This window comes from Ahaetulla prasina, chromosome 5 (assembly GCF_028640845.1).
Source record: "Ahaetulla prasina isolate Xishuangbanna chromosome 5, ASM2864084v1, whole genome shotgun sequence".
NCBI lineage: Eukaryota > Metazoa > Chordata > Lepidosauria > Squamata > Colubridae > Ahaetulla > Ahaetulla prasina.
In genome coordinates this window covers 91514667-91527514 of record NC_080543.1, presented here as the reverse complement: position 1 = coordinate 91527514, position 12848 = coordinate 91514667, and the positions used below count along the sequence as shown (strand labels likewise).

General features: G+C 36.1%; 1 protein-coding gene across 2 annotated transcripts in view; it reads right to left on the bottom strand.

Annotated features, from left to right (window-relative positions):
- Window positions 1-12848, bottom strand: part of ZBED1 (zinc finger BED-type containing 1) — a 163888-nt gene that overhangs the window by 82133 nt on the left and 68907 nt on the right. For both annotated transcript variants that reach the window (XM_058185671.1, XM_058185670.1), the window contains exon 4: window positions 4787-4888. In XM_058185671.1, coding sequence (XP_058041654.1) covers window positions 4787-4888 — 102 coding nt within the window. The remainder of the gene's footprint in view (window positions 1-4786; window positions 4889-12848) is intronic.

The window sequence follows — 12848 nt, the reverse complement described above, 5'->3', positions numbered from 1 at the left end:
AATGTGCCAAACATTCAGCAATATGTTGTTAATTCATATAAAAATATGGTTGTGTCTTTTTAGAGAAAAAAAATCATTCTCCAAAGGAAAGAGACATCATATGCACTAAAAATGCCTAGCTTAAGAATATTTTGTAGTCTATCCTTATAAAATAATTATCCTGTAGATATTCTATGAAACAAACTAGCATACTTGGTGACATCTGGGCACACCCTATATCTTTAAATCTCAAAAACAAGGGGTAGAAATTACAATCAATGCATAAGCTAATAGGAAACTAAAAATAGCACTCTACTTAAGTGCTTCTCTATCTAATATAATTACTGAAGCCAATATAAACCAGGAAGAATAAGCTTTTTAATTTGGATATTGTGGGTGCATTACTTTAAATCAATTCTATATTCATTTAACTGTATTCAGTTTTGCAAATAATACAGTCTAATTTCTAAAGGAACAAAGCAGAGAAACAAAGCTTATTTTTAATAATATAATAATGATTATATAAGAACAAAGACAAGACAAGACTAATACAAACTAAGGAAAATATAAAGAGTAAAAAAAAAGAGAAATGCACAAAGGTAGAAAAAAGAAAGAAAAGAAAGAAAAGGGATCTATAAAAGATGACTTCTCCTTCCAAGTATAAACAATTTCAGTAACTTAACTAGTACTTCAATTTTTTTAAAAGCTCTTATTTCCAGATCTCATTCCTTATTAATAATGGAAATTGTAAAAACTCATCATTCAGATTCAATCAGCAAAAGGCTACTAAGAGTTACCAGAAATAGCAACATGTATATTTTAACCTATCATTTTCACTAAGAAATAAAGCAAAACAAAAAACCCCTTCTCCCCACTTATAAACAGATCTTTAATGCCTTGTCATTCAGTCCTGGTCAAAAAGGTATCCCACTAATAGCTACTAGAATTCAAACTTAGTCATGGTCAAATACATTGACTTCTATTTACTTTTAAAATCTTTATATTTAATCCTCTCAAGTAATGTTCCACAAGTTGATTCCTTATAAATTTTCCTTTATCTCCTTTCAGGATCAACTTCACTAGTTTTACACATCCCTTTTGTAAATCCAAAATAGGGAAGCTTTGCAGATCATTATTTTGATTTATTAGTTGTATGTCCCCTTTATTTTTATGATATTAGCTGGTCTCCAATGCAAATTCATTGTTACATCCTTTTCCATACTACTCTTGTAATCTGGGATTTTTTAAAAATCCATTTTCAAATCCATACTTAAATCAGCCTGAGTCTCTGTTCTTTTCTATATTCTATGTTAGATCCATTTTTTTTTGTATCAAACAAAATTCCCAAACAGCCTTAATTTGTTCTATTGTCAAATAGGATAGCTCCATTGTATTAATGGGTCTTGTTTCCTTTAATTGTAATCTTTAATTCTCTCTGTTTCTCTCTAGTCAACCTTCAAGTGCCTTTATTGTCATATATTTATTTTCCAATCAGCAAAACGTTCCCATGGACGTTTTTGTACAGTTAATTTCAGAATGTTTATATATTCTTCTGTAAAGTTTTCAATGCCCCTATAGGAAATATTCTTTCAAATCTATCCAACCCCTTAATATTCTAGAATCAACATTATTAATCCCCCTTTTGCTATTTTCCATTTTTTTTCCTTTTTTAATCTTTGAATTTACATAAAGCTTCTTTCCTCCAGGGTAGAAGGACATTTTTATGGCAGGATGGAACTTGACTTAATATCCAGAAAATCATTAATAAGCAACTTCAAAATATAATTAAGAGAGAAAGTGGAAGAATCCTGTATCCGGGGAGTTCCAGGAGCCAATCTGTTAATCTGCTCCTTTTTTGTTGCAATCATTAATCTTCAATCCGCCATTACTTTCCAAAGTCTGTTGAAACCAAGCTTATTTTTTTAAAGTAATGTGTCATAAAAAATACCCAGTATCGTAAATTATAGTATTATTTGTGAGATTAACTGTGGAGAATTGAATGAGTAGAGTTAAAGTTAAAATTAATTTTATTCTCGATCATGGTTTTCTAAAATTCAGAAATAATTGATAAAAAGCATAAATCTAAAGTGCAACTTATTATCAGAACTAAAACCAAGAAATACATTTGAACAAACTAAAAGCTTAAGTATTAGTGTATATAGATGCAACAAAAGAAGGAAAAATCAAATCAAGTTTTACTAGCAGAAAAGTTACTTCCAATCAGAAGAAATTATATTTCATTCTAGACTAATTATTTAGTTATTAGAAAACAAATATAAAGCAATTATTCTGTGGACATCAATCAAAGAGACAAAGGGTATTTTATGACTGTTTATAAGGAAGGATTCAATCTGGGTCGGTCACTGGGACTAGACGTTGAGTCTTCCAAGCTTTGGGATTCATGTTGGAGTTTATCCTCAGCCCATCCTTATTGATTATATGATATAAATAAATATTTGTGTCAATAATTTAATAAACAGCACAATAATAATCACCAGCAGCATTAAGAACAGATATGGAAGCATATAGAAACTTAAATTATGCAGACACAGCAGAGCCCTCTTTACATACAGATATGTTTAAGGATTCACAGAAACAACTTCTTAATTTAATAATTGGTTGGCTGATTTATCCTATTAATGACAAGCCTCATGACATAATCCCCACTACCTCTAATTTAATCTTGCAAAACACTTGCACAAATTAAAGATCAAGTTTTGCAAGTTGTCTAAATCTGACACACATTCATTAAAACTTCTTTTCTGTAGTTTCTTCTCTATAGAAAAGAGAGGAATAATTGGTGGGGATGACAAAAGTAAAGGAGTCAAGCATTCCCTTTCTTTCATGTGCTATATAAATGGTACATAAAGACACTATCACTTTTCAAAATCCCCCAAAAGTGGGTATGAACTGCTAGTGAGGGCAGTTGTAAAACTGGAATTTGAGAAAAAAAGGAAGTTGTTTAAAATGGTAAAAGGACAATATATAAATGTTTAAATTAAATCACATAAAGCCCAGGTAAAAAATCTAGAAAGTATTAATTCAAAGTCCTGGAAACGCATTAATAAGTGAAAGTCAAAGTTTAGTTTTGTCCTTTTGTTAATCTTAATGGCAGTAGTAACAGCTTTAGACAGCAAAAAGCAAGATTACGTGAGGAGTAATAATGTCCATTTGTTTATTATTGCAGGAAGAAAGAAAATCAATAAAAGTGAAGGGCTTTTCATTTTAAAAAGTAGATCGTACAATATTATTTTGTTTACTTATTACTATTTAAAAAGCAGCATAAAGTTGGTTCTTGAAGCAAAGTGCAAGCCTGAAAATGCATAGAGGTAGTCAGTTAACAGCAATTCAAAATTATGACAGACCTCTCCAGAACTAATTATAACCTGGTTTTGAAATTCCAGTGGCCACTCGCCTACGCTCATGTGATCATATTTTGGGTGCCTAGAAACAGGCCCTCATTTATAACTGTTTGCAGGGTCCTACTTTCATGTGATCCTGATTTATGACCTACTTTCATGTGATCCTGGTTTCTTCCAGTAGCCAGTTTCCAGTTTAGATCCAGTTTCCAGCAATCAGGTACAATGGATTTGCTTAATATCTGCTATGGTCACTTAACAATATGCGCAAAAAACTGTGTAAAACCAGGCAAGGCCATTTGTGACCTATTTAATGACCACCATAATTTACAACCATAATTTGGCCTCAAATTAAAGTTGTTGAGGGGTACTGTATTGAGGCCAGTCATATTTTGTTAGCATGAATTTTGTTAGCATGCTGTTTCATGCTACAGTACTAAATATTCATAAATTGACTAAATCAGAAACAAAAAGATATGGCAATGTAGTCCTGAAATATAACATATATGATATATATTTCTCACTTTAAATTACCTGCACTATACTTCAAAAACATCTGAGAATTTTAATATTTTATTGCTCTGAAATTTATTTACATGGCCAAACTTGATTTGCTACAATTAAATCAATGAATCATGAACTTATGACTGGGAGATTCAATAATGCATAATTTAGAATATATGTCTGAACAAACTATATACAATATCTGTTGATCACACTGCATGATTGGAGTTACTATAATACTAATCATTCACAGATGGCTGTATTCCAATAAATATGCTTTTATGGTTTGGACTAATAGTTTCTCCCAAGGTAATTTCAGGAGGAATCTGATAGCATCTTTTTGACTAACACATTTCAGTAAAAAGCAGAAGCTTTCATGACCCGCAGTTCACTTTATCAGATACTTTCTAACTAAAGGAAGAAAAGGTGGATTTTTGCAATCATCGACTAAAAAACCCCTCTTTTCCCATAATGCTAAGATAATTTCATGTTCCATTTTGAAATAAATTTAAATTTTCACATTAGCATACATTATAGTTACCAGTATTTAGATACCTCAAAAACTAAACAAGCAAAAATGAAGATTTGCAAAAGCAGTATAATTTTTTAAAAATACTATACAATTGTGAATTTTAAGAAAAATATGCTGGACATTAATTATCTAAAAAAAGCTAATTATTCCTATGTGTTTATTTTTTTCTACCTAAAATTTATAACACATTTTAGGAAGGAATCTAAGAAATGTCAAAAAATAGTGTGGGGAAAGTACCTAATTGCATAAGAGGTTTAGCATAAAAAGGTTCAAGAAAGTCAGTTATATTGCTACTAGTGAGATAATTATGCTGCTAGGGCTATAAATGATTTTCATTCAAGGAACATCATGGATTTGAATAGATGAACATTGATACATACATACATATATAACGATAATAATAAAAACTCACCATTATTGATCAAGACATGAAGTGGTAAATTCTTTGCCTTAAACTCTTTAACAAATTGATATATGGACTTCATGGAAGCCAAATCACAGTATAAAAATTCCACTGAAGGAGAGAGGAAAACAATTACAGATCACTGACAAGCAAAACAAATTTACATTTACATACATACATACATACATACATACATACATACATACATATATATAATTATAAATTATACAAATATACAATTTTCAAATTTATTTTAAATGTTATTTGTAGCCTTCCAATATTTCTGCAGCATGAAGTAGCCATGATGGCACTGTGGTTAGAATGCAGTACTGCAGGTTACTTCTGCTAACTGCTGGCTGCCAGCAGTTTGATTTTCACCAGCTCAAGGTTGACTCAGACTTCCATCCTTCCGAGGTCTGTAAAATGAGGACCCAGATTGTTAGGAAAGTATGCCGACTCTGTAAATTGCTTAGAGAGGGCTGTAAAGCACTGTGAAGCGGTATATAAGTCAAAGTGCTACTGCTATTACTTCAGGATGTGTTTCTGTTTTTTCTTTAAATTTCATATTTTACATTTTATAATTAGTTTTACATTGTAAACTGTGCAGAATCATCATGTGATTAGTCATTCTGAAATCTAATGAAATAAATAAATAGTTCCCAAGGTCCCATTTTAAAGATTCAGGGATATGTCTTCCCTCATAGGTAGCTTTAATAAGAAACATTTGTCAGTTTGATTACTCCAGTAATCAAAGTTATATATATTTTTCCAATCTTGATCCTACTGATAGATAAATTTGTGTTTTGGGGAAATCAACAGTACAGAAATTGTTTGCCTCTGTCTTCTCCCATGGTGAGTTTTTGACTTTCTAGTCTATCCAAGTTTATAACCCTGCTAAGCTTTTTAAAATCAGCAAAGGTCACCTTCGCAAAAACTGTATTTGGCCATTTGTAATGCTACAACTTTTATTTATTTGAAAATCACATATCAAGATTTGCTTCCATTGTTTCCCCCAGAAAACCAATATTTAATCATTATATTTATTTGCAGGCTCTTCTACTCAGTTGATGGCATACCATTACTCAAATCCATAATTTTAGTTAAAAAACAAAATAAATCATTTAAGAAATTAATCAAATCCCAAAGCCATAAATCACAATAAAACAATTGTAAATAAAATGATTTAACCAAAATTAAAAACCCTTTTCCCTCCTCCTTATTATGCAGACAAAGATTCATAACAATTCTTCCCCAACGTTGGAGAGAACAATTGATTTAGAGGGTTTTTTTGCAGATCAGAAGGCAGAGGGACATTTGAATATAGTTTTGTAGAAGACAGCAAATAAAAAGGCATGTTTCTCTGTTCCCTATAGATAGCAATCTTTAGTTAAGAGACTTTGAGAAAGATTACAGTTTTGGATCTTACCAAGGGGAGAAAATGTTACTGGGAGAAGATGATAACCAGACTCTGAACCATGAGGAACTCTAATGGTGATAATCAGGACTTTGAATTCTCCTTGGAAGCTACTGATAGTGTTATTATGATTGTCTTGATGTTTACCCAGAGTTACTCAACTGACTACATTCTGGAGCGGTTGTAGCTTCTGAATGTTCTTCAAGGGAGTCCAGTTTAGTGTGTGTTATAATGATCTAATTAGTCTAAGGTATGATTAACAGTGAATTTTTCCTATTTACAAGAACGGTTTATTATTTGTACATAACATGAAGTTGTGAAATGCCCTCTTGGACACTGCTGCTAGTGTCCCTCCAGCAAAAGTTGTGAGTTGAAATTGTGAACCAGTTTCATTTGGGAAAGAAGATGGAGAACTTGATGGAATATCTATAGAAATATGGAGGCAATAGAAGAATAAACAAAGATTTTAACCAAGTTATTTCACCAAATCGAGATAACCACACTGTAGCCATTAGATTGAAAGATCTAAATTTCAGTATCAAAGTGTAAGGTCCAATAATAATATGTTTAAGCTCATAAATGCCAAACAAGAAACTTAAACAGAGGCTCGAATAACATGGAATTTAATCTTGACCAAGCTTAAATGGTTAGCTGTTCCAAACATAATACAAGATACATGCGGAGAAGAACTACAGGAAAGAGGGAATGGGAATCCCTTTTATATTGTTTAGGAATGTCATAAACCTCCAATTCTGGCATCTTTGATTTGTGTATCCCCTGGAATTTGATTTGTGTATCCCCTGAAGCCTCTTAATGAGCATCATTACCTCTTTCCTTTGTTCTCCCAATTGACCACTTGACCCCTTGGTGTGAAGGGAATGGAACTCAACACAGATTGAGTGTTAGCATCTCCAATCTGATATGTTCTTGTGAGGGGGAGCGAGATAAGGCTCTGATCAAAAGGTGGAACATATAGATTAACAAATGCCAGATACTTCACAACAGACCCCAATAACAGTCCAGGAAGTTAGTCAATGTGGCATGTTTGTGTTATAGCTACAAAGGACGTAATATATATGTCTGTGTCACAGGAAATAAATATTTACAGCACGCAGGTATACAAAGACATTATATAGCATACATATATATGTTGCAGGAAACAAATAACAAGTTTCTACTAATTCTAGTATTTCAATATATCTATTTCCTTATAAAAGAAAGAAGACTTAACAGAGCATGTTAGCTAACATAAAGGTAACGGTAAAGGTTCCCCTCCCACGTATGTGCTAGTCGTTTCCAACTCTAGGGGGCGGTGCTCATCTCCGTTTCAAAGCTGAAGAGCCAGCGCTGTCTCCGTGGTCATGACTAAATGCCAAAGGCACAGAACACTGTTACCTTCCCACCAAAGGTGGTCCCTATTTTCTACTAGCATTTTTACGTGCTTTCAAACTGCTAGGCTGGCAGAAGCTGGGACAAGTAAAAGGAGCTCACCCTGTTATGCGGCACTAGGAATTCGAACTGCTGAACTACCGACCTTTCGATCGACAAGCTCAACATCTTAGCCACTGAACCACCATGTCCCTTGTTAGCTAATATACAGTAGCTTTATTTTACATGCCAATAAATTGATGGCACCATCCAATGCAATCTAGAGATGCCAGATGGTCATGCCAGCTTTAAAAAGACTGAGGAATAAAAGACATTACTGCTGGTGTACAATGGGAAACACAAAGCATACAAAAATAAGTTAAGGTGCATTTCTTTGATTTCTTTGATTATAGGAAAAATTTCAATTGTCTTAATAATGGGTATATCATTGTCTTCATTTGAAACCTATGTACAAGTTGGGATGTCAATTTGGATAGAACATAACAAAACAGACTGGCAAAGGCAAGCCTGCTGATTTTTTTTTATTTGCATTTATATCCGCCCTTCTCTGAAGACTCAGGGCGGCTTACACTATGTTAAGCAATAGTCTTCATCCATTTGTATATTATATACAAAGTCAACTTATTGCCCCCAACAATCTGGGTCCTCATTTTACCTACCTTATAAAGGATGGAAGGCTGAGTCAACCTTGGGCCTGGTGGGACTTGAACCTGTAGTAATTGCAAGCAGCTGCTGTTAATAACAGACTGTCTTAGCAGCCTGAGCCACCAGAGGCCCAATAAATCCTTTGACCTATAAATCCTTGTACAATTTGTCCACTGGATTCCTTAAGAACAAATTATTGTTTCAGTGTAAGCAAACATGCTCATCATTCATATTCTTTAAAAAAACCAAAGGGACATAAGCAATAAGCCAGTCCTTTGGGGGTAGTCCGCTTGCTCTGTAATACTTTTCTCCAATACTTATCCCCTGACTTTTTTCGCAGAGTTCAAATAATGGTTTTGTTATAGTCATTGCTCAGCAATTGATACTGTTGCTGATTGTAAGCCATTTTGGGTCCTGTTTTTTGTGGATTAATATCTAATTTATATCTATTGTACTTTCAATTTTATTGCAAAATCAGAGAATCTTGGGAGCAGAACAGTATATAAATTCATGTATGTAAAATAAATAAATATCACAACTTCATAATTTCAAAAGACAATCCATCTACCTCAGCCTAATATACTTCACATTTACTGCTATGATCAAAATGTGCAAATCAGTCAAAAGTCCTTTGAAGTAAGACAGCACGCAATGCAAATAATTAATAAACCTCTTACTTCTTTGCTCTAGGTACCCTCTGTGGACGAAATTGAAAGTAAGTGGGCTTCAAAATCTAGTGATATGTCATCATAAATTCCACATTAAACGGTAAAGGTTTCCCTCGCACATACGTGCTAGTCATTGCTGACTCTAGGGGGCGGTGCTCATCTCCATTTCAAAACCGAAGAGCCAGCGCTGTCCGAAGACGTCTCCGTGGTCATATGGCCGGCATGACTCAACGCCAAAGGCGCACGGAACACTGTTACCTTCCCACCAAAGGTGGTCCCTATTTTTTCTACTTGCATTTTTACGTGCTTTCGAAACTGCTAGGTTGGCAGAAGCTGGGGCAAGTAACAGGAGCTCACCCCGTTACATGGCAGCACTAGGGATTCGAACTGCTGAACTGCCGACCTTTCGATCGAAAAGCTCAACATCCTAGCCCCTGAGCCACCGTGTCCCTAAATTCCACATCAGAATTAGATTATAAAGTAGAGCTTACATTCAGCCAAACCTGAAAATTCTATTCTTCAAAGTAAAGAACAATTAGGACTTTCAGAAGTATCCTATTTATAATTTGTAAAATGCCTACAGTATTATGAAATGCTTTATCAGTTAAGAACAATTCTAAGCAAGATTCTTAAGTTTCTTTGCTAAAGATTGTGGTGGTATATAGCAGTGCATTGCACTCTATTATCCTGTCACTAAAATTCCCAGACAGGCAAGCTGTTCTTCTTCAATGATAACACGGGTTTGGGAGAGAACTGGCAACACACTTTTCTACAAAACAGAAGTTCTTTCAGGATAAAGGATTTATTGGTTTAGGTAGAAAAAAGGAAGACTTTCAGCAGACTTTAAAAAGAAAATTTGAGGAAAAAAAAGCATAGATAGCTGGTGAGCCAAGATGGATTCTAGGCAGTGTACGTGCTGATTATTTGTTTGTTTTTCCAGGGAAGGCTGAGACAAGACACCAGAAGTGTTTATGGATTGAGTTTGGGTAAGACCATTGAAAAAGCATGATAGCTGATGGGAGAGAGGTCTTTTTCAGGGCAGATGTTCTTTCCCAGAAAGAGCAAACCAAGTCAGCCTGAGATAGAATGTCAGCCAGGGTAATTAACATTCTTGCTCAGCTCTAATAAGCTAAGGGTAGTTGAGATGCCATATACTTAAATAGTCACAAGATTAAGCTAAAGACTTTGCACACAAACACCTAACATATTTATTGCTGCAAATACCAATAAATCAATGCCACATTCCTACTGCTTTATCACTGAGGCAAAGGAATGAGGAGGAGAAGGAACAGAGGGAAGAAATCACGCTTAATGGATTATAGTGCACATTATTTCAGGTGTCTGTAAATTAAATCAAGAAATTTGCTTTTCTTTGCAAATAACTAAGCAAAATATTCAGGGGGAGGATTTTTGTGTGCTTTGCGTTGGATCATCTCCTATACCCGTGATAGCGAACCTATGGCACCTGTGCCAGAGGTGGCACGCAGTGCTCTCTCTCTAGCCACACGAGCCATTGCCCCAGTTCTGCTCCACAGTGCATACGTGTGTGCCTCCAACCAGGCAGCTGGTTTTTGGGTCTCTGTTGCACATGCGTGGGGGCGTGCAGAGGGGTACTCACACATGCAGGGGGTGGAGTGCATGCAGGGGGTGCATGAGCATGTATAGGTGGCAGGGCGCATGCATGGGGGCCGCACACTCATTGCATTTTGGGGGTTCAGGTGTGCACGCATTCGTGCGCACACGCGCTTTCGGCACTCGGTCCAGAAAAATTTAGCCATCAGTGTCCTATACCTTCTGTGTCATGAAGCTGTCCTGGTATCTCCCCAGGGACTCCCACTCTGATGATGTTCAGGAACAATTAATGTCCTGGTTGTTCTCAAATTTGGAAAGTGAAAAAACTTCAGCTCATGTTAGATATGGGCATTTTTTTTTTATTTATTTATACGTTTCTACTCATGATGCCTTTGTTTTTTAATTGTGAATTAGGTGGCCTTAAAATTGTATAAACAAACATCAAATAAATCTTAATTTGTAAAACTTAAATGTCATCCAGTCATTGATATATACAAGATAGTCCCTGAGTTATGATGGTAATTGAGACTGGAATTTCCATCACCAAGTAAACTGGTCATAAAACTTGATGCCACATGACTTATATCGCTTAGTGATAGCAATTCCAGAAATTTCCATTATGGTCATTAATTGAATTTCATCTGTTGCTAGCCCAGGATCCAACCCAAGTCAAGCTATTCCAGGCCTGATTTCTTTCAGACTGAAGTCTTGCTTCCTCAGTCCTCCGTGGTAAGAGACTGCCTCCCTTCATTTCCCCTCAACTATTTCCTTCCATCTGTGCCCTTTGGCAGCTCTGCACGCTCCCTTCGACTGTTTACCACACTGTCATTCAGGGCTTCTTGGTATACCATGGCTTTAGGGCTGAAAGAAGCCTCTAAGCAAGAGCACAAAGCCGAAGCCACTCCTGGAAGTCATCCCAGCTACCCAAACTAGTCCCAGTCCCCTCGCTACCCTGCACTCTGGAGACTTTGCTGCCTATGTGTAACCTTGGGAAGAAAGCCTCATGCTATCAGCAGCTATCTGCAAAAAGCCAGGCCAGGCATGCTTGGTCAACAGCAGGAGCAAAGGTCAGCTATGGGGGAGAGGAGACTATAGATGGGGGTTATATAGGTAGATGGGGGAGTTGAAGCACCCCTGACATTGTAAGTATGGGTAGGCTGCCAAGTGCTCAAATTTTTATCATGTCACTGTAGGGGCATTAAAATGGCGATAAGTTTGGGGATCAATCTTAAGTCCCTTTGTTCAGCATCTCTATAACTTCAACTAGGATAGGATGAGAATTCTCCATAAATTTATAAAAAAAGAGGAAGCTAGAAAAATATGGCAAGTGCACTCATTCAGGATCCATTCTAATTAAAACTAAATTCAATACAAGTATTTACATCTATGTGTAGCCACAACTAAAAGTGCTTGTGGTTTAACATAAGTTTTTCTTGTTGTTGTTGTTGTTTGTTCTATCTTATGATACTAGATTTGTCCAAGAATAGAAAAACACCCAAATCTAAAAATGGAAATTCCAGCAACCACATGATGACAAATTATCTTCTGGTCTTCTATAAATTGGTCATTTGAGAATGACATTTTCCTCACGGGCACAAATGTTTACCAGTGTTATTTTTTATTTTATATATTTTTATATCATCTTTGATTATTATTTTTTTGTCATTCTACCTATTTATTATTTTATTTTTATTTTTCACATTTATATACCGCCCTATCTCCCTAGGGACTCAGGGCGGTTCACAGGCACATAAAAATACATATAAATACGAACTAAAATAACAAATAAAAAACTTATTCCACATAGCCGAATTGTTAAAAACAATATAAATAATAAAACCCATTTAAAACCAGTAAATTTAAAATCTAATCCAGTCCTGCGCAGATGAATAAGGTTTTAAGCTCGCGACGGAAGGTTCGGAGGTCCAGAAGTTGATGAAGTCCTGGAGGGAGTTCGTTCCAGAGGGTGGGAGCCCCCACAGAGAAGGCCCTTCCCCTGGGTGTCGCCAGACGGCACTGCCTAGCTGACGGCACCCTGAGGAGTCCCTCTCTGTGAGAGCGCACGGGTCGGTGAGAGGTATTCGGTAGCAGTAGGCGGTCCCGTAAATAGCCCGGCCCTATGCCATAGAGCGCTTTAAAGATTGTTACCAAAACCTTGAAGCACACCCGGAAGGCCACAGGTAGCCAGTGCAGTCTGCGCAGGATAGGTGTCACGCGGGAGCCACGAGGGGCTCCCTCTATCACCCGCAGCCGCATTCTGGACTAACTGAAGCCTCCGGATGCCCCTCAAGGGGAGCCCCATGTAGAGAGCATTGCAGTAATCCAGGCGAGGCGTCACGAGGCGTGAGTGACCGTGCATAAGGCATCCCGGTCTAGAAAGGGG